The sequence below is a fragment of the Orussus abietinus genome, unplaced genomic scaffold (genome assembly GCF_000612105.2).
Source record: "Orussus abietinus isolate OABI.00-Male unplaced genomic scaffold, Oabi_2.0 scaffold4, whole genome shotgun sequence".
Taxonomy (NCBI): Eukaryota; Metazoa; Arthropoda; class Insecta; order Hymenoptera; family Orussidae; genus Orussus; species Orussus abietinus.
The window spans coordinates 1,173,901-1,195,313 of NW_019396014.1; the positions used below are offsets into that span (position 1 = coordinate 1,173,901).

Consider the following 21,413-nt stretch of genomic DNA (forward strand, 5'->3'; position numbering starts at 1 on the left):
TGTGCACAAAGGGGTAGGGAGGTGACGCAGGAGGTGGGAGGTGGTCCCTCTTCGAGTCCACCGGGGCAAACACCGAGCTGCCAACCAAAGAGGGGTTTGTTGGCATGGGTTTGCGCCTCGCGGACGCCGGCGCGTCTATTCGGCGCACAGTCCAACTTCTTCGGCACTGAACGGCGGACGTCGCCGTCGTCGTCGTCGTCCTGGTCGCCGTCGCGATGCCTCTCGTCGAGGGCCTCCTGGTGGCCCTGCTGCTGGTGGCCGCCAGCCTGGACCGGCGCACTTGCCTCGGCGTCCTGGCCGAGGGTCAGAGGCACCTGCAGATGCAGATGCAGATGCAGATGCAGATGCAGGTCCCACCCCGACACCAGACCATCGGCAGTCCCAGGCCCTTTGGGGCCGAGAAGCCCAGCAGGTTCGAGGAGTTCAACAGGACCGGGGTCCTCCACCCTGAGTACCAGACCCCGGCCACTCTGCACCCAGGAAATGTGTCTCAGTGAGTTTCTACGTTGTCTACGTCAGCTACGGTGTCGAGGTTGTCGCTTTGGAGCTGGTGGATGCTGGAAATCCTCGGTCCTGTGAAGTGACGAGCGGATGAATTCACCTCGGAAACGTGGTCAGGACTTGGTCTTGCATTTATCACTTTAAACAATCTCGATCACTAGTCTTCGGGGTTTAGCTTCGAGCTTGGACTGCCCAGGATGGCTTCCTTCTGGGAGCTGGGGATCTTAGTTCCGGGGATGAGATCCCATTGTTGAATCAGTAGGACTTGGATTTAAAATCAGATGAGCAGACTCTGGTGGAGGTAGCGGGATCCGGTATGGGATATAAAAATGGACTTTAGGATCTAGGTTTGATAAGGTTCCCCGATTTAAACCCGCGGAATTTGATAACGATGGTTTGGGGAGATCGGCGGATTCTTTTTCTCCTCGTTCTGGAAAGGATGAAACGCGATCGGTCAGCGTCCTATTTGGACAAAATGTCGATTCCACGAGATCGAAAGAGGACGGATCTCTGGCCAGTCTCCGGAGGATCGACTCGAGAAATGTTCATCCATCTTTGAGCCTTAACCTCGCCGTACCCGGAGATAACGTTATTCCAGAAGACGCGGTGCCCGACTCTCTTCCTTTCCTCCAGATTTCTTAAAACATGAATTACGCCCGCGACCGCTTCCCAATTAAGGATCGATGCATCATCGATCCCTACTTCGGAAAAGACTTGAGGTGCAACTTTGTATGGAAATTGCAGGAGTTATCCTCGAGGTTGCAAACGACCTTACGTAAGGCGCGCAAGAGTTGCTCCTCCGTTGATTTATCGGATAGCGACCGAAAGTCACATATCCCCGGTGCCGGTACAAATTGCTGAAAATTAATATTACCCCGTAAACGGGGACAAATATTTCCACACGCGGCTTGAAATATGCCCCGGCTTCTGGGACTTTTACCCCTTGCCACATCGTTTACACGCCGGGGATTTTTCCGGGTTTACCCGGCGATTACGTTTGGACATCCGATTCGCCATGTGGAGCGGAGTCTCGGTTTCGTCTCTTCAAGGCTGCCGCATACATCCCCGTATATATATATCGGCTGTAATTAGCACGGCGGCGCGTATGCAGTTTCTAAGACGAAACACTGTCTCGCGGTTTCTCGGAATCCCCGGCGTTTTGCCGGGAAGCGTCGCGGTGCGGTCAGATTCGCCTTGGAAAAATGTCCCGAGCTAACGCGAGCCGACGTCCGGAACGCGCCTACCGAGAACGAGACACAATTCCGAGGAGTCGTTTTCTCCTACCGTAGATCCGAACCATTTGTTCAGAAATAGAGTTACGCTCCGAGCAAGAGGAGCCTCCTCTCTGAGACGAGGCTTTCGATACGGACCCGGCGAAAACCCCCGAATCACGGAATTATTCGACCTGAATTTACTAAAACCATTCCCTACTATTATAGTACGAGTGGCTGACCAAGATGGCGCCCTCTGCGACGTTCGAACTTCACTTATTAACCCATTTGCATCATTAGCGTATATATACGCTCAGTTTTCCTGGTCACTATCACCGGAGCGTATATATACGCTCAATTTTACTGGTCACTATCATTCAGCCTGAAATTTGGTGATAAGGACCCTCTTTTTCATACTTCCTTATTGTGCAAAGGAGTTAATACTATATAGTCATCGATGCGTTCCAGCACGGTTCCAACAACGGTCCTGGCGCGTTTCTAGGTTATGTTCCAAGCGCCTCGAAAATCTCTCACCCTTCCGAACGTTCTCTAAATCTCGGCACCAAAAGCGCGTTACCCCAGACAATAATAAAAACGCCGTAAAACCCTAATAATACGTATTTATGATATGATGGAACTCAAGTATGAAATTAATGCGCGTCTACCCTGAGAAAAAAAATTTATTGAACGAAAGAAGTAACTTGTTAATTTATGGAATAATTATTTGACTCAAACTCGAATAAATTGCTTGCAACATTTCTTTGGTTATTGATATTTCTTTCGCGGGGTAAAAATGTACAGTTGAGATCTTGAAATCTGAGGTCACCGTTGTAGATGACTTTTTGCGACCAGTAGAAAGTTGTCATCGAGCCGAAGAAATATTTCTTCGAAGAGTGCGAAATGAATGTGTTGTCGATATGAATAATTTGGAAAAATTAAAGAATCCTAAATAAGCTTCAATAAATCGTCGTAATCCCGTAGAAACGCGTTGCATCCTATTTATTCCAATTTGAGGGAATTTTTCTGATAGAGAAAATATTCCCTACTGTTCTCTGGTTCTATGACAATTTTTCGTCCCAGGGTAGTTTTAGGTTATGTTACGTGGTCGAAGTGGGGTGGGCGGAGGCAAAGAATTCAGAAGTCTCCATAGAAGCCCAGAAGGATACGGACGTTCGATGCTCGACAAATAGTATGTTAGCCAACGGATGGCGGCGCTGTAATCATCCCTCCATCTCTCTTAATCTTATGGCGATACATAGCGAATTGCATTCTTTCTTTATCTTACCCACAATATTCGCCTTTCTATATGCGTCCCTCTTCCTCCCGTATGTGAGATATCGTTGGCTAACACATGCGATCTCTCTTTTACCCCCACTTCTGGGTTGTTCGCAAACTTTTAGAGCATCAAGCGCTAACATAGGATCTGGGCTTCTATGGGACTTCAAAATTCTTTGAAGGAGGTCAGGTGCCGACCAAGGTTAGGTAATTTCACGATTTTCGAGGTTTTTCCCGTATATTACGTAAATCAAGTAGTTTACCGCAGAAACCGTAGAAAACCAGGAGAAAACGTATCCAATATGGCGGACAAGACAGACGTAGAGCATGTGGTATCCGCTAGATTATAAACATTCATCTTGTCCATTAGTTTCATCCCATAATTTACTTTTTGCTCTTCCACCTTAATACATTTCGATACAAATATTGTTTACGAATCTTACGACTTCAAACAGCCGTTACCAGTCGTTATAAAGAAACGTCAAACGCACATATATGCATAGATTTGAAATTTCCAAGGTATGATTTGCGCATGCGCTTTGCACATTTAGTTTGAGGTAATATACTTCGTGCCTGCGTAGAAAACTAGGGACGTACTATACGTTGTAATATACGTGTAGAAAACCACGTATATTACTTGACGTATTATACTTACACACCCTGGTGCCGAGTCGACTCGACGGAGGTCGAGGTCGGCGTCGGTCTCCGAGATCGGGGGCGGCGCGCGACTGCACCCCTCGGGTGGACCAAATGACGCGACGCGCCATAAAATCTCGCTATCAAATGGGTTCCATGGAACCCGCAAAGAGGGAAAGAGAGGCGGAGGAGGGGGGGAGAGGTCTGTGTCGGATGACAGAATCAATTCGTGCTTTGAGACAAGTCGGCGCTGGATTTAGCACGGGGGTCGCGAACGCGACCCCAGACGCCGCGACGCCGGCATTGTGTCCCGACGCTAATTTTACAATAGCCGGCCTGACTGCGAGCACGTGCGGCGTCCCGACGCCCGCCGACGCTCCTCGGCACGCTGCCGTTTAGGCGCGGGACGCACCCCGAGACTCGCGACGCCGCGACGCCGCGACAAGCCGCGACTTCCTGCGACGCCGCGACGCGAGAGGCTCGATTCTCTCTCTCCTTCCTTTCAGAGGTTATGGCGCCCGGACTTTATTGCATCTTCCCCTCTCCTTAAATTTTCTGCGATTTGCAATGTTCATTATTTTTTATTCTACCATTCACGTTCTCGCTATCCTCGTGATAATTAGTTAATGTGGGTTTCGATTGGTATAATTGGTTTAAGAGAATCGGTTTTTAGTTTGGAAAGTATTTCTCTCCGAGAGGTCATGGCACCCGGATTTTAGCTTCTGTTCATATAATTGGTTGAATAAATTGATTTTTATTAGGTTGAGAAATAAGTCCCCGGCTTTATAATTACGTTACGTTACGTTAAAAACGGCGGGAACTTATTTTTCAACCTAATAGTTTGGAAAATATTCAGCGTATGCCCGCCTCGAGCGGTAGTCGAGGACGCCACCGGCCGCCATTTTGGTGCACGCCGTGAATTAGAATTTTGTACGGTTTCTATTAGATAGATCTGTATAGGAAGGTTATGATTTTCTGCTGGGAGGTTTCCTTTCCGACTTTTGCACACCGTTTTACGTACTGGTATGGTTTTTTACGTTTTTCCCCTCTCTTTCCACGAGGGGGGTCCCTTTGTGTCTGAACTCCGGTCTTTGCGTTTGACCGTTTACTAAACTGGGCCACATGGTTCTCGTATGGTTTGCCCGATTCCGTTGGGTTCGGCCGAAACAAACATTAAAGGGATTAAAATAAACCGCCACTCTTGCGGATTTTTACTTCCTCACTTCTGAGGAGCCTTTGTGACGGCGAAACCGGGCTTTTTCGAGTATCGGCCGCGTTTTGCCTTTTTTTAACCCCGTGCTCGGAAAACAATGTCCACGTGTTCTTGCCTTTGAGCGAATTTATAATTAACGGGGCTATTCCGACCCGTAGCTCGCTGGGATATTTTTCAGGAACCTCAAGAACCTCAAAGATTAAGACTATCGACGATTATTCTCCATCTTTGTTCCCCTTGAAACGTTAAGATGATATTAAAGAGCCATTCTATATATAACGTAAAAATATTTATAAAACTCAGCCAAACCGGGTGCACCGAGTCATTAGAAACTTCATCACAAGATTATGAAGGCCCTAATGAATAACGCGGTGCTCGTGAAATTTCATGTCTTAAAAATATATATTCCTCTTGGTTCTAGTCTGGGATGATGAAAAAAATTTTTTTATTAATTGAAATTTCATTAGCATCGCGTTCTTTCTTAGGGCCTTCGTAGTCACGTGATGAAATTGCCAATAATTCGATAAATTATAAATATTTTGACGTTTTGTTACATAGAATGGCCCTTTCACACCACCTTAACAGACATGGGAGCTCGCAAGTAGAATTGCGCGAATGTTTTGGTTCTACTTTACAGTCCAAACATTTCCAGCTCGACGCAAATAGTCAAGATGGCTAACGGTCTCGCCGACGTATCAGTAAAATGCCTTTGACAGGGTTTGACAGGAGAAGCAAACGTTTGCCAACAAATGAGTCAATGTATCTCCTCCTGAACGGAAGGTGGAGGTCAATGGTCCATTCCTATAAATTCGGCTGTAAATTCCCCGGAGCTCTGGCAGAGACAAATCGCCGATCATTAAACAGCGATTACTCTCCGCCACTAAGTACGTTTACACGTTTCAACCTAAATCTCACCGAGGATGCACCCTTTTGGTTTATCTCACGTGAGAGTCAAAAATCACGAAAGGAAATACAGAAAAGAACAACGACGGCTCGCAATTTACTATTTTTTCACCCTTGACTGCTTTTGAATGAAAATATCATACTGGATGCAGATGAAATCTTTTCAGGTTTTACTACTTGAGTCCCCGAGAAGGCCCACCTTTGACGCTTTTGGTGAGTCCCTGTAGTGGGCCCATTTCCTGGACGGTCAGCTACGTCGGCCCCCCAGAGGATGGTCAACAATCCGAGGGGGCTAAATGTAAGTGAACTGCAATTTACTCCGATAATTATTCTCAGTATAAAAGTCAAGTTCACTAGAAAATCAATGGAAACGATTTCCTTATTTGCGAATCGATTGCCATTGATTTCATATCATCAACAATGTGATCCGATAACAATGGCGCTGGGCCTTAAAATTCTGACAATGTTTCAGCTGATTTCCACGTGATTTCATTAAATGAACCATTAAAATCCATGACTTCCGGAGTGGAATAACCCCTCGATAAAATTGGTATAGAGACCCTTTCCTGAAAACCGGCGACCGCGAGTAAGTAGGGCTTTAAAAACGCGAAATAAGGGGATAAGTGCGGCAGAATGACGGGAAAAAAGTGGCCAGGAGGAGGAAAGACATGTCTCGTTAAAATTAGCTGCATTAGCGGTATCGTCCTGGAAGAGAGGAGGAGAAAGAAGTGGGTTCTTACGTGCGCGACAATTACCAAAAGGATGTTGGCCATGGTTGGGCCCAGTGCCAGACAGTAACTTTTACGCCTGAAGAACTGTCAAAAACCACATGCTGCAACTATGTACAGGCCGCGTGTACTGTCTGTGCCCACTTTATTGCAACGTAAAGTAAACCGTCCAGACGTATACCGTATCGTGTCAAACGCTTAACGCGTCACCCACCCACCCCGACACAGTGGTGCTCAGAAAAATATAAGAGACCCACCCAAGCAATCGTAAGAATTTTTAAACCCAAGAAAGATAAGCTAAAAACATGCCCGACAATTAATAACAATCCCCCAAAATTCCCGAAATGGCTGTAATTATTGCAAGGCCTGGACCGTCTCGCACGTGAAAAAGTACTTGTCGCGAGACTCGACCGCGCTTCTTTTTTTCCGCGGACGACAACCTCTCAGGAATTATTATTACCAGTGGGATAAAAAACGGGGGTCGTCTAAACAATGCCTGTTTTTCACGGTTCTCGGGAGAAGGATTTGTAATTCGCTCAAAAGTCACCGCATGTGAATACCACTGTTCCAAGCCATCTAGACCGAGCACAGCCAGTGAGGCGTCTCTATTTCCGACGTCGGGGCTGGATATAGAATTTAAAATTGTCAAGGTAACTCGGCTAACTAAAAGTCCATGTCGGCCCTAAATAATGGACCCTCCAGACGCGATTATGACATTTTTCCCCAGACCTCTAGGCGTCTGAGTCAGAAGAGACGAGACCAGAATTCGCCCCCTAATCGGTCACCGATTGTCAAGAAAAATCAAAAGCCAAATCATTAAGCGGCAAATTAATTAAACCCACGCCCCATTGACCGTGGAATTAATTTCAGTTATTTCGGCCACTAATTGGAAAATTAATCCGACCTTGCTAAACAGCACAGACAAGATGGCCGGTGAAGACGCTGGTGCCAGGCTCTCCTCTTTTTACGTACGAAGGGGTCGAAGCGCAGAACTTCACGATCCCCAGGGCACGAGCTGGCTTGTACCGCTTCGAGATGAAGTCGATACCCGAGGGGGATGGAAATTCCAAATCTGAACGATCAGACACCGTGCTATTGTACGCCACAACGAGTTCGTTAGACCTATCAGGACCCTACGAGGACGCGAAGGGGAGACGCCATCACTCTCTGCGGTTCCAGCAGCGTCGAAGTCGTCGCCGTCTGACCGTATCCTGGAGCAAGAGGTAATAGATCGTTTCGAGGGCATTTCCCCACTACTTTATCCGAGAAGGAAGTGAAGTCTGGCTCGGGAAGTATCTTCTTCGTGTTGTCGCGTCGCGGCCAGACGCGGTGCCTCCGGCTTTATTTTTAGTCGATATACTCGCTATAAAGGTTACCGCGGTGTGTATTTTCGCAGCCACGTGGATCCTCATCTGTCGGATTACTGTTTGGCGGTAACATCGGGCTCGCAATGGCACCCCCCAACACTTTGCGCCGCACAGAACACCCTAAGAGTTCATCCAAGACCCACAAGGGGTGGCTCTTCGAGGGAGCATCAGCATAGAGGCGTCCCCGAAGGTCTGCACTGCGTTCGACAAACTAGACTAACTCTTCACGGCATGAAGTACAACACCACCTACAACTTCACCCTCTACGTGGTAAGTCCCCAAGAAACGTAGAAAAGTCTAATTAATCACCTAAAACTGGAATTACCCCCCGACCCCAGGTCAGCATGCGGAATAACGTCTCGAGTCGCGCGGCTTCGGAGGCTCACAAATTCCGCAAGACTCCCGCACAAACCCTCCGCATTGGTCGTTATGCCATCGCAAATTTGAGGAGAAACGACGGCTACATCAATTTCCGGTACCGGCCGAAAGACAACACTTCCACGATTTTTCATGTCCTACCCTGTGGGGGCGGAATCGTGCGCGCTAAACTGAGGGGCCCTGGATTCTTGAAGGTACGAGGGACAATATTTGATACCTATGTGAGATGATGTACTTGTCGCTTAAACGGATTCACATTTCCCAGGAAAAAGAGGTCGTCGGGCACGCGTCCCTGACAGCACCCGCGGTATCACCTGGGAAGAGGTACATGCTACGAATATCGGCGACTCCTCAAGAATTGGTCAGAGTGTCCGTTGTCAAGGTACTGGCGGCCCAGGAAGGGTCCATCGTCTATCCCGAGGTTGGATTTACCAATTTACATCACTTTACATGCACTGATAAAAATCCCGAATAATGCACTTGGTGCGAAACTCAGCCGAGTTTCGGAACTGCCGCGGGTTCTGTTCGTCAACTATGTCACTCGCACGGATTGTTTTTCATCCCTTGAGGTGTTGGGCCGTTTTAATGCCTTTCTGACGTTTTAGGTCCCGTCGAAAAGTCCACCCAGAGAGTACAGGTCGCTGAGGAAGTGCCACGAGGTGACCGTTGGGGTCGAGCCTGCGGGAGCGGCCAAGTACTGCGTCCTCGTCCGGGAACTTCGGGGTTCCATGTTATCAAATGGGATAACAACGGTCCCGGACCAGTGCGGATTGCATCGCCGTCGAAGATCGGAGTACACCTACGAATTGTGCGAGGAGAAGACTAGCCCACCAACGGACAGAGCGCTGCCATTTACTGTCAGGAAGCTGCAACCTGGCAGGGCCTATGTCATCCAGATCACCGCACAGGTGCAAGGCCAATTCCTGTCATATCCGCTCCTAGGTGTCAGGACGAGGAAGTCCTGTCAACCTTGACATCGCCAGGTTTATCCCGCGATTCGTCTCCGGGTATAGGCTATTATTAAATCAGGAATAGCTGCGAGCAATGTTCGGCCCCGGGTACTTGTACATATGCGTGTATGTATGTATGTATGTTTGTATGCCTGGCTCCGGTTCGTGAACCTCAAATGAGTCACGAGGATCTCCGAATTAATTTTGCATTTAAAGGGGGTACGGTTGCGCGTATCGATACGTGATAAGAGCGCCTTTTATCGACCTTCGGCCAATTACCGAAATTACGGCCAGGTAATTAATTCCAGATCCACTGCGGTGCATTTGTCGTCCTATCGAAGAGCACATTGCCCTCGCAATTGCGATTCGCTTTAAGCGAAAACTTTTTTTTTAATCATAATTTTCGGGGTAGTTGCAAAGTACCTCGAAAGATTTTCCAGCGGAATTGTGCATTTAGAAAGGTGCCGACTCGGATTTTTATGAGTTTCTTCTATTTTTCTTTTTTTAATTATTATTATATATACGACGAGCGGCTGGTTTTTTTTTTCTATCGCATGTTAAAGTAATTCCTCTCAATGCCTCTAAAAGTTTACGTTTCTTGCCTTAAGTAATTCCATTAGGTTACTTAAGATCTTAGAATAAGCTGGCTGCGATTACTCGATCCCGACTATTTCCGATCTCTCACGTTGAATCCTTTGTCAACGGGTTAATCGCCATTGCACTTTCGCGAGCGTAATTTAATATCTCGTGCCTTACTCGCAGATATCGGTACTACTTCAAGTCTACGAATTAATGAATTTACGAATTGACCGCTCACTTTCATAAAGGACTATATCAATCGCCATTCGAATCAGCAGACGATATCACGCCCGGCCATTACATTTCCTCACTTTTGTACAATTACACCTTAAGCATTGAGGGACATTTAATAATAATTTACAACTACTAGCCCACTGAGGTGCACTTCTCCTCGAAGAGGACCGCCGTGTTCCTACGATTTTAATTCCTCTGAAGTAAAAAAAAAAAAAGAAAAACAATTCCACATACACCCAGTTGTATAATCGACAAAAGTGAATATACATTTACCAGCTAGAAGAACCCTTCGCTCGGCGTTTTACTGGAATTCCCTCTATTGATAAAAATTCGACACCTACAATTATTCTAAGCGAAAATATAAAGTTCCCCGCTAACTTTTTGTATCTCATTCTTTTTATCACAATCCTCCTTTTTTTTTCCTTTTCCAGGAGTACTTAAATCCAATTAATAATGCACCTTTACTTTTCCTATCCGTTTCAATTAGTGCAATCATTCGTGAATGTCGAAGGTCTCCCTCGGATTTATTAATTTTTTTTTTTCATTCCTCGGGATATAAGGGAGAAAAAGAAATTTCAAAATTGCGATCGCGACCGGCAGAGCCGATCCGAGCAAACACTCTCGAGTTTGCCATCTGTCGAGGCCTTCTGTCTCGTTTCGTCTGGAGTCCGAGTTATCAACTCGCATGTATGCAAAATCGAAGCTAATGGATCGCCAGTGGTAGGTTGTTCGTCGTCCAGGAGGATTTTTAACATGTCGGGAATTTATAGGCGGCCATGTCGCCCCTTAGGGCCCAGTAAGTGGCCGCTCGTCGTCGAGGGTAATTCTTCGGGTCTTCCGATCGAAGATCGATTCCCGATCGATCAGCAGCCCCATGAAGATGTCCGGCCAATCGGCCGGACTTCGTCGGACTGGGCTGATTGCTCAATAAACGTCCCGATTGTGAATAATTTGATCATTTACCGGTTTATGTCGCGCCTCTCGACTCGCCGCAGGGAAATTCGGTACACTGTAGGTTTATTGGGCATTCAGCTTATCGGCCTGGTGAAACGTGTACAAATTGGCCGATAATGCCGCCCTGATCGGTAAATCGATCCGCCCGATTGTTGACAGAGGTGGAATTATTTATGAAACGTGGGACCCCGGCGATAAAAGGAGGAGGAACGAGCGATTTCTCTCGAAATAAGAAAACTCGACCGACTGGCCGTAATGCTACAAAATTGACGGCGCAATTAATTAAGAATATATTCGCAAACTCATCGACGCTGCTTATGCAAGGAGTCCAGTGATGATTTAAAATCCCCTTCGGTGGTGTGAATTTTTCAGGGATTTAATTTATCTATTAATAACGATCGAAAGGTCTGAGCCTATCATTGAATGTCAAAGAAGAAAAAATTCCTAATATCCGCTTCACTGGTTTGGTGTACCGATATTTCATTAAGAAATCATTGGCAAACTCATCGGCACTGCTTTTGCAAGGAGTCCAGTGATGATTTAAAATCCCCTTCGGTGGTGTGAATTTTTCCAGGATTTAATTTATCTATTAATAACGATCGAAAGGTCTGAGCCTATCATTGAATGTCAAAGAAGAAATCCGCTTCACTGGTTTGGTGTACCGATATTTCATTAAGAAATCATTGGCAAACTCATCGAAGCTGCTTTTGCAAGGAGTCCAGTGATGATTTAACATGCGCTCTGGTGGTGTGAATTTTTCCGGGATTTAATTAGGCAATTAATAGGCTAACGATCGAGATGGTCGATGCCTGCCATTAAATAAAAACGAAGGAAAAAAATTGGTAATAGCTGCTTAACTGGTTCAGTGTACGGACATTTGCAAGCTCGCGATTTGTCGGAAAATGTTCGGAATCCCGGAATCCGATTTGACTGTCTTCGATCCGGAAACGAGGGTAGCGTTTCAGATTCTTATTTGGCCGATCGTTATCGCGGGGGTGGTCGCAAATTTCGGGGTCGTGTGGCGCATTTATCGCGCCGAGTACCGAAATGCGGCTTTGAAGATCTTTTATCGGGGGGCTCTTTTATCAATGGCCATGTCGGATGTCCTCTTGCTGACCACTTCCGGCTTGAACACCCTGACCGTCGCCCGACAAGGCATCATCTTGTGGTTACTTCCGGAATGCATGTGCACGGTTTTGCCGTACCTGCAAACAGTTGCAGTGCTGGTTGGCTCCTTGACCCTGGCAGGAATTGCAGCAGACAGGTAAATTGACATCAAATGATGATTATCACAGCCACCGAAAGGAAATTCCAGTCAATCGGTTGCTCCACTTTGATAATAAAGGTACAGCTCGATGAAGTCGAACTTCCCGTCGTCGGTGATGACAAAATGGCCGTGCGCAGTCGGCTTCGTCCTCCTCATCTGGTGCATCGCTGCAGCGACTTCGTACCCGGTTTTACGGATCTACAAGACGTACACGATCCTCGTAATCAACGGATCCTCTCGTTACAGGTACTCTCATTCATAGTCTACTCACATCGGCATACAATTAAGGTGCGTAATCGACATTATTCCCGAAATACAGGTCGCAATTATGCGTGGTCGACCGATCCTCCGGCACGGCCATTTACACGATACTTTTCGCCGTGATTTTCCTTCCACTGGGGATTACTTTCGTCACGATCCACCTGTTACTCGCGTTTAACATCTGGGAGAGAAGAAATCCAGGTGGGGACTCGCGACACGCGACCGGCGACTCGCAAATCACCGAATCGGCGACAGGTAAATTCGCCGAGCTGATTTCCTTTTACACCTTACTCTATTTTAATATATTAATAAATTGCGGGTTTATTAATATATTAAAGATTCTTAAAGATATTAAATTAAAAATATATAGATTAATAAATTGAAGATCCTTGGGGGAGAGGTCATATTCTCGAGTCAAGTTTGACGTCTTCTCAGCCTCAACAGGTGTCAGTCGGTCAGGGTCGGCCAGCAAGAGGAAGAAGGTCTGCCCGGCACATGTTCTTAGGAAGAAGAGGATCATCAAAGTGATTCTTCTCCTGATAATTGTCTTCGCCGTGTGCAGACTTCCGATTTGGATATTCCTCCTCTACAAACTGAACGTGACATTGAGCGGCATGTTCTGGTGGCACTTGCAGGTCGTCTTGTCGACATTGTCGTTCATCGGCGCGGCCGTTAATCCGTTTCTCTACGCGTTTCTAAACGAAACTCTGTCCCTGGTTTCCTGGCTGAAGTACTGGTTCTCGAGAAAGGACAATTTCGACGTCACCACGGCGAATCGCGAAAATAAGGACATCGGCATCGGCACCGTAAAGATACCGCGAGGTCCTTATTCCCCATGATTCAAGTATTACATTTTTTATAGAGTATTTTTTATACACGTTCCTCGTTATTAGAGATAATTAATCGAAGAAAAGAACTCGTGCGAAAATTCGGCGACCTTAAGGCAAAAATGTATTTGGCGCGAAAAGCTGCCCAAGGGACGTAAAGTTGAAAACACGGTAAGTTACGCGAAAAACGATAAAAAAAATTCCAAGTACGAAATATCGGCTCGTTTTCAAACAAAGCGATAACGAAACAAATGAACGATTTTGCCTGGAAATAAATAAGACCCTGTAATAATTACTTTCTGACAGTATTTATCGCTCTAAAGCTTGTACTTCGCGTGGAAAACGTTATTCAAACGAAGAAACCGAAAGTATAAGTGAAAAAAAAAAATAATAAAATAAAAAATGAACGTTCTCATAAATTCTCGATATTGTTAAGTTACTTGAAATATGTCTCGCGGTTACCTTTTTCAATTTTATGTCACCGAGAATTTTCTAACCCTAAGGGACGCCGTCATTTCGAGATCTCCCCGGAAATCAATTTCAAGAGTTTCCCCCCAGGGCTGTCCTTAGGCTCGGGCGTCAAGAGCGACACGGCCCGGGACAAGAGAGCCTTTTTGTCTTCTCCAGGACAAGAAGCGAGTTCCCGAAGAGCTATGGCCGTGTAAAGGGCGAGTCGAGATCCGTAAGGATCGATCCTCGTGGTGGTTTCGACGATCCGCTTACACGTATCGGGTTTCTGCGGGTCATTTGGTGACAGCAACTGGATCAAAGAGTGGCTCACGGCTATGCAGTGTTGATGTCCAGGATGTAGTAACACCTTCAGCCTGAACACATTCAATTGGTTAACACGATATGCAAAACTTACACCAAAACGGTTCACCTTACAACGGACGCGGCGGGCTGAAGTTTCACTACTAATTCGATTATTGCCCATTCGAAACATTTTGCGCGAATCTTTAATTACACCTGTCGGGCACGACCTAATGTACCGTAAGGAGGGAATAAAATAAGAAATGAATACCTGGACAGGAGGCTCGACAAGGTGTCCTCGTTGGCGTTGCTCATGGCGGTTTCGACCTCGTCGCCGAGTCTGCACGTCAAGTCCGCGACTTCCGCGGACGTTAACACCCCAGGGCAAGATGTACATGACCATTCGGTCTCCGAGTCTAGGGGATCCTTCGGCAGGACGAGTCCTGGCCCACAGGGACATACTAGGGTCCCTAGATGGGTCTGCAGCTCGGTCGGATCCGCGCACCGCTCGCACCGACACGCAAAGTATTTCGTGGCCATCAAATGGTCCCTTCTTGCTCTGGTTGCCCATAATGCGTGTGTATACGTGGTGCTCAGGTGTTCGCCTCTAAAAAGTGAATAAATACTTTGCAACCCCACCGTTCAATACTTCCCTGACTCCCAGGATTTTCCTTAAGCTGCATGAAAAACATGGGAAATATTAAATTATTAAAAACGTGGCGCTCAGGTGTTCGCCTCTAAAAAGTGAATGGATACTTTGCAGCCCCACCATTAAACATTTTCCTGACTCCCAGGATTTTTTTCAAGCTATGTGAGAAATATACAAAATATTCAATTATTATAAACGATCTCTTACTTTTTAATCGATGTAACCGCGGTCACGGAGATACAGGGTCTCCCTTTAAAGTCTATCGAAAACCCGTGTCTGGTGTTAGAGATGCAACGGTGCTCCAGAAGACACGCGACCTCGTAAAGCGCAGCGCATCCTTGAGGAGGGTTCGTCTCGAGCGCATTGACGTCGATGAGGCCGCAGACTTTAGGTAGAATTTCCCGAGAAGAAGGGTCCAGAGTAAACAGAGGACCTAGGGCACGAGCGACCTCCTGCATCTCTTGGTGAGCCTCGGTTCCAGGACCTCGGGCCTCCTCGTGGCTCTGCAGGGAGGAGAGAAGAGCCCACTTCTTCGGGCTCCTGCGCCTGAGCAGCAGCACGCGGAGGACCAGGAGCACGTCGCACCTGCAATAATTATGAAAAATAAATAAAAAGAACCTGGAATAAAAATGCTACTGCCAAAGAGATAGGAATAATTAACCCTTTCAGTGCCGAGCAACGACACATCGTCGTTTGGCAAGTGCCAACGAGATCGGATGAAAGGGTTGAAGTAAATAAATTTCCTAATAAATTGTCTTTCAGATTCAATTATACATTCCGAAAAGGGAGATCCACATACATACCTGGGGATGATCCTGGCCTTTTCAAGAAGAGCGCACTCGGCGCCGTGTCTGTCGTCGTCTAGGAGTCCTTCGCATTTCTGGGAGCAAGCAGGCCAGGCACACCTGACACACCTGGCGGTGGCGTTTGATTTTCCACAGCCCACGCAGACCCTTTCACCTGTGTGAAGAGCCGGGCCCCAGGTGAGGGGATTTTCCGTGATGACGATCTCCCCAGGAGCGAGATCCCTCGTAGCGATCAGGTGGCGTCCCAGCTCCGGAGTTTCCCTTATCTCCCAGACCCTGCAGAAGATCCTGTGCCGCATCCAGTCTTCCTTCTGGTGGTCCTTCTTGCAGTAAAATTGCTGTCTGCAGTTCGAGCACCTGAGTGTCGCAGGGTCCCCGCAAAGGGCACAGGTGGCCCCGGTATTATCAGCCGAAGTCATCCCTGTTATCAATGTGGCTCCGGCACGGCGATCACTGTTCTTAATAGCTCCTCTCCTGTAGTCATTATATTAATGGTAGGATCGGGACATGCCGGAGGTATATGCTCGAGATTTCGACAGGAATTACCAGATAATGCGGGATTACGCTTTAGAGGCCTCTTATCGGCCTCTTTCCACGACAGCGGCAACGCCTTGTAATAAGCCACTCCTAATTTACCCTCATTACAACTCGGTGCGATTAAGAATTGCACTCGTTAACATATGTAAGAACACTGCTTGACGATTTAATATTCGGCGAAAAACTGGATCTATGTGAAATTACAGTCCATCGAGTCCTACGGATAGTTAATATTTTTCTATCCTCATTAAATATTTCAAATTAATATATATGTACTAGCGGAAATTAATTAAATCGGAAGAGGAGTCGCAAGACCTGGTTGTACGCTTAATGCCCACTTGTATCGCGTTGATTCGGCTTCCTACGAACAATTAATTTTTTTTTTATCGTTATTTAATATTTAGAGGTAAGCTATGTACTAGCGGAAATTAATTAAATCGGAAGAGGCGTCGCAAGACCTGGATGCGCGCATATGGCGCTTACTGTACTGCAGCACTGAAAGCTCTTGCTAGGCGTCGGGGGGTTTGCGTTTAATTATATAACCGAACTAGAATAGACTCGAAATACCACTCAAGAAGTCGGGCGAAACTTAAATTTCGAAGATGCACCTATACCTAGTCGCCAAGTCGGTCTTAATTACCTTAATTAAGCGATAAATCATACGAACGAAAACGGGCACAATAGTCGATACATTTAATTACGGTTCTTTATTAAGTAGAATGGAATTAAGATAATCCGGCATAAAGATTCCGCTATTCAGCAGTTGGATCTCTCTTAAACGAGAAGAACCTTCTATAATGCTGGCTTATCAAAATTTGTTCAAATTTTATACAAATATTTACATGGATACGAGTCGCCGGGACGCGAACATTGTTAGTTACTGAATAAAAATTAGCTCTCTTCGGCTGTTCCCCTCTAAGCCCGAACCTAAGTACGATTCGGCAATTGCTGGAAATGTATTTAACAATTAATCAAAAGTAATTCCCGTGAGTTAAATCACGGTATAAAAATAAATAATGTGTAACCCTCAGTCGTTTGCATCTTCCAAGTATGAGAGTTAAGCACACGACTACCGTGTAACTTCATTTACGAAATAATATTTCAATACTGCGTTAGGAAAATCACTCTACTAGGTTTTAATATAGCAATTAGGTACGTATATTACAATTCACGCGGAAACATTAATTTGTCTTTTCTTCGTTTCCTTTATACAAGTTTTCGGTATGTACAGTCGAACTCTACCGGCGGCGGAAGATTCTACGAGTAGTTTGTTCGCGAAATCATTAACTTAAGGAAATACTCTGGAAAACTATCTTATATTATCGGCTAAGGGGAAAGTATAATTATACGTCATATCACAAAGTAACAGCACGAAGACCCTAACGAAGTCTTATAGTTTGGGGAAGGGTGCAAACAATGCATTGATTTTAATAAACCTTGTCGTCCCTCACCGTCGAATTCCTGATACGAATGACATTTTACTAACAAAATACAGGATTCAAATATTCCGTCTTCAAGAGAACCGTTTGCTAGTTATCTCTTAAAAAATTGCCAATTTATGTTAACATCTTAAATACATATTACCGATAAAATTTCGTAAAAATTAATCTCTGTATCTTCTTTTTTTTTTGTTTTTCTTAATGTGTATGTATATAATATTAGATTTTTCCAATTTACGGACTTCGTCAAATCTAGTTCCTCCATGTCATTGAACACTGTTTTCAGGGAAATACGCGTAAACAGACAAATGACCTTTCCGTAATCAGAACCGAGAGTTCCTTATCAGAATCATTGCCGCACCAACGTTACAATATAAGTACAAAATTAGAATGCCGATAGTCGTACATTTGTATTTTGAGTTGCCTACCGAGTGGACCATGGCAATACGCACGTTATATATAGGGAGAGATATATAAATATGTATATATACATATAAAAATGTGTCAAAAATAATATCAAACGGCTAAAAAGTAACAGCTTACAAAACGCGTGTAATCGCGACGTACTGGAGTACGTGTAAATATACGCGCATGTCTATCGAGCACCAGTAGAAAAAAAGTGCTCGGATTTGTTAAACGTGTAAAGACTTTGGTTTCGTTTAGTTTGAACGCATACTTCGGAAGAACGGAATTATTTCCATCCGAGTGGGAGAAAAAAAAAAAGATACAATTTGGTTACATTCTCGCCGATTGATGGATCTCGCTTAGCGAAGATTTACATTTATACACATATATATATATATATATACCGCTTGATAATCTTTTACAATCTTTTCCGAAAATAATTCGTACGATCTAAGCATTTCACTAGGAGCCCCATTTGTACAATTGTTTATTTCTTTTTCCCTTCCTTTTTCAGAAGCCAGGAGAATTTGTAGAACCTAAGTGGCGTCTGCTGAGGTAACGTTAAAGTTTCTTTTTTGTGCCATTCGAGTCGGCATTGACGCAAGGTTTTTCAAAATACGCGCACGTTCGCAAGGTCTGCCAGGTGTCTTTGATGGTGCCGATTATGTTACAAATTATTACAGAAGGCGACTCAAACTCGTTCGGGACTATTCCGTCCACGGACGATTCGAAAAAGCTGAATAAAGGAAACCAAATTCTAGTACGGTTCGAGTCCCGCTGCATGAGCGCTTGATTATTTGCTAAAGTATGATAGTAGAGAAAGAGCCTTGAAGTTATGTAAAAGGCGACAAAAACGTCGATGGAGTAATGCTCGTGCGCGGCTAGGATGAAAAATATCCCAAACATGTTGAGCATCCACGTGAATGTGTGTAGGAAATACAAATGCCTCGGCGTATCTAAAGCAGAGAAAAGAATTAATCAACTTTTGCTGTCAACATGTGAATTGACTGAATGGAGATATACTGCAGCGGTGATTTTTTTTTTTTTAATTTTGGAAATGATAACCAAGACTTACATTCTGTGATGAAAAAGTTTAACATAGTCAGTGCCACCGTATGACCACTGAACATATAGTCTCCACATGTCCGAACACCCTGAATGGACATACCAGCACCTCTCCAAATGACATAAGCCATTGCAATTTTATTGTACAATTCTCGATAGGCAGGTCTGCAATCAAATATTATTTAAATAAATAGAAGGTACATTGAAGTTTTTATAAATATTTGTTTTGAGCACAATTCGGTGTACTCACCCTGTCCAACTTTCTTCAGAAGTTGGTCGTGGCTGGCACTGCAAATGTGCACCTGGCACTGATAGTGAGGTTATAAGCATCGTTACGCACCTCAGGAGAAAGACAGTGCCAGATAGCGCAAAAAACCTCCGCAATAAAATGAACCTGACACAAAATTGGGCTGTGTTAATGAAACATTATTCTCTGGCCAGAGCATTTCCATTCTGGAGTCAGATTTTCTTCCGCAATGTGATTATTTGTACAACCCACGACCTGTACTATGGATTTCCAAAGCATTAAGGGCAATGCGTACGAAAGTGTATCTATGTCAACTAGTATGCTTCATATCTAGAATTTTGTCATTCTGGAACATATTTGTAGATTCTAAAGAAGTACGACGATTCTAAATTCATGACTGAATTTTTTTACTTCCACCCGTTCGTCGTGGATATCAAAAGGCTAAACATAGAAATGCTTGTGGAAATTATTTACCTGTATTTGTGAAAAATAAGGACGACCGACCATATGCCAAAAAGCAAAGTGCCAGTCACTTCGCACATGTCAAATGCCCATGGGATGTGTGGAACATTGTCCAAGAAAATATCAGGTAATGGAGGGTATTTTTTCATATCAGGCACTCGGTCGTGAACAATAACCATTACAAAGGCAGTAATCCAAGTGACAATGAATAAATATGCCAAACTAATACACGCTTTCCAGATTTCCGGAGGTAAATGAGAGGCTTGACCGTCCTCCGATACAGAAGCTGAATAGAATTCATGTTCCATCGATCCTTCATTAATTGTACCGCCACTACTTAGTACCTACGGCACATTAAATAAAATTAAGATAGTAATTCTCTTATAAATGTACCCTATTTTACATTTAAAATGGGATTAATCATATTAATTACAATCTTTCGTTTTCTTACTTCGTTCCTTTGTTGAGTATAAAAGTTGGTCGAAGGAAATAAATCTAAAAGACCGAGCTCGTATAGTGACGAAACATTATCTCGTTGTAGTTGCTTAATACTGATGTATAGCCTCTTCATGTCACCGATCTTTTTAATACACAATTCTTGAGATTTTAGATCTTCCTCTTTAAGACTGAGTAATGCCTTTCCGTCAATTTCATGTAGTATTTTAAACTGGTATACAAACTTTCCATTGCCAGTCTCTTCAAGCCAAGTCGCCACATCTTGAGTCGTCCAATCTACTACGTTCCTTGTCATGTTGTGTCACTTTACTAATTTATGTAGCTTGCCTTATAAAGTGTCTGCAAGAATGTATAATTACAGTTACAATGCTTGGAACATCCACTGCCGACAGACTTGGTTCCGGAAACGATAAATGTTCTAAAAATAAAATCCACATTCAGTTACATGAATGTACTACACAATAGCCTTTGTCAAAGGAATAGGAAGGACTGATAAAGTGTCTTGTCAAAATCTTCACTGCAAGGAGGAACAAACATTGTAAGAATAACATATGAGTCAGAAATCGATTCCAAAGATCGTGGGGGCATGTTAGCGAGCGCGAGTTCAAATACACAGAATGCACTCTATCTAATGCTAAACAGTTAATTCAATAACTGAGATGTACCAATACCTAACCTTACCTTCAACAGTGTAGTGACTTATTTTCCTGGAACCTGTCATTTGAACTTTACGGTTTCCGCACCAGCACGCTTCCGTGTCCCGAACATTCGCGGCATAGGACACGTAATTTCCGCTTCTATTTCGAATTGTCGTTTCGAACTGCTGTCGTACACAAATTTAAACGAATCCCTCGCTAAAACTGGTCAAGGAGGCGACACATCCATTCATTGGATGTGACCAGATGTGACAGAGAGAGAGAGAGCTGTGACTGACTGTGATCGCTGTAATCTGTGACTGTATTCACCACGGTCCGGCAGGGTTGCCACTACTGCTCCGATCGGAGTAGATCAACTAATGTGATTTTACTATTCTACTCCAACTTCTATGTTTTCTACTTCGTTTTATTCCTGAAATACTATTTATATATAACTGACTGTGAGACAATGAATTTAATTACTTTGCTATGAAGAAATCTGTCTAGTTCTCACTGTAGAAAAATACATTTCTGGTTACGTTTGCATTCATCAGTTAACCTATCTGATGACAGATTTAAGAATGAAAAAGAACATTTCAAATATCCCGCCGTATCCGCCATTTTAGATTTTAGTTCGGCCATTTTTATTATGCTGATGGTAACCAGGGAATCTCTATA

The 21,413-nt window shown here is 44.6% G+C and overlaps 4 protein-coding genes across 5 annotated transcripts; 2 read left to right on the forward strand and 2 right to left on the reverse strand.

The window, feature by feature from the left end:
• The first annotated feature begins 215 nt into the window (after positions 1–215).
• On the forward strand, positions 216–9,213 carry LOC105695427 (protein NDNF). Its single transcript, XM_012416965.1, has 7 exons — positions 216–493; positions 5,907–6,037; positions 7,384–7,690; positions 7,864–8,104; positions 8,173–8,406; positions 8,478–8,633; positions 8,818–9,213. Exons 1-7 carry the CDS (start codon positions 216–218, stop codon positions 9,184–9,186), a joined length of 1,716 nt encoding a protein of 571 aa, XP_012272388.1. The 3' UTR covers positions 9,187–9,213.
• A 2,618-nt stretch (positions 9,214–11,831) lies between these two features.
• Positions 11,832–13,527, forward strand: LOC105695428 (QRFP-like peptide receptor). The gene is made up of 4 exons (XM_012416966.1): positions 11,832–12,193; positions 12,275–12,442; positions 12,516–12,712; positions 12,893–13,527. The coding sequence occupies exons 1-4, from the start codon at positions 11,832–11,834 to the stop codon at positions 13,294–13,296; spliced, it is 1,131 nt and encodes a 376-aa protein (XP_012272389.1). The 3' UTR covers positions 13,297–13,527.
• A 105-nt stretch (positions 13,528–13,632) lies between these two features.
• Positions 13,633–15,908, reverse strand: LOC105695429 (protein msta). Its single transcript, XM_012416968.1, has 4 exons — positions 15,487–15,908; positions 14,891–15,268; positions 14,306–14,641; positions 13,633–14,108 (listed from the first exon to the last, which is right to left on the reverse strand). Exons 1-4 carry the CDS (start codon positions 15,906–15,908, stop codon positions 13,796–13,798), a joined length of 1,449 nt encoding a protein of 482 aa, XP_012272391.1. The 3' UTR covers positions 13,633–13,795.
• Positions 15,909–17,484: 1,576 nt separating this feature from the next.
• LOC105695800 (sphingomyelin synthase-related 1) lies at positions 17,485–21,020 on the reverse strand. Of its 2 annotated transcripts, none has more exons than XM_012417732.2 (6): positions 20,782–21,020; positions 20,096–20,439; positions 19,657–19,988; positions 19,186–19,329; positions 18,946–19,100; positions 17,485–18,826 (listed from the first exon to the last, which is right to left on the reverse strand). In XM_012417732.2, exons 2-6 carry the CDS (start codon positions 20,393–20,395, stop codon positions 18,432–18,434), a joined length of 1,326 nt encoding a protein of 441 aa, XP_012273155.1. In that variant the 5' UTR covers positions 20,396–20,439; positions 20,782–21,020; the 3' UTR covers positions 17,485–18,431. The 2 variants fall into 2 exon arrangements, with proteins under 2 accessions (XP_012273155.1, XP_012273156.1); XM_012417733.2 differs by having other exon boundaries at positions 20,096–20,518.
• Between the last annotated feature and the right edge of the window lie 393 nt (positions 21,021–21,413).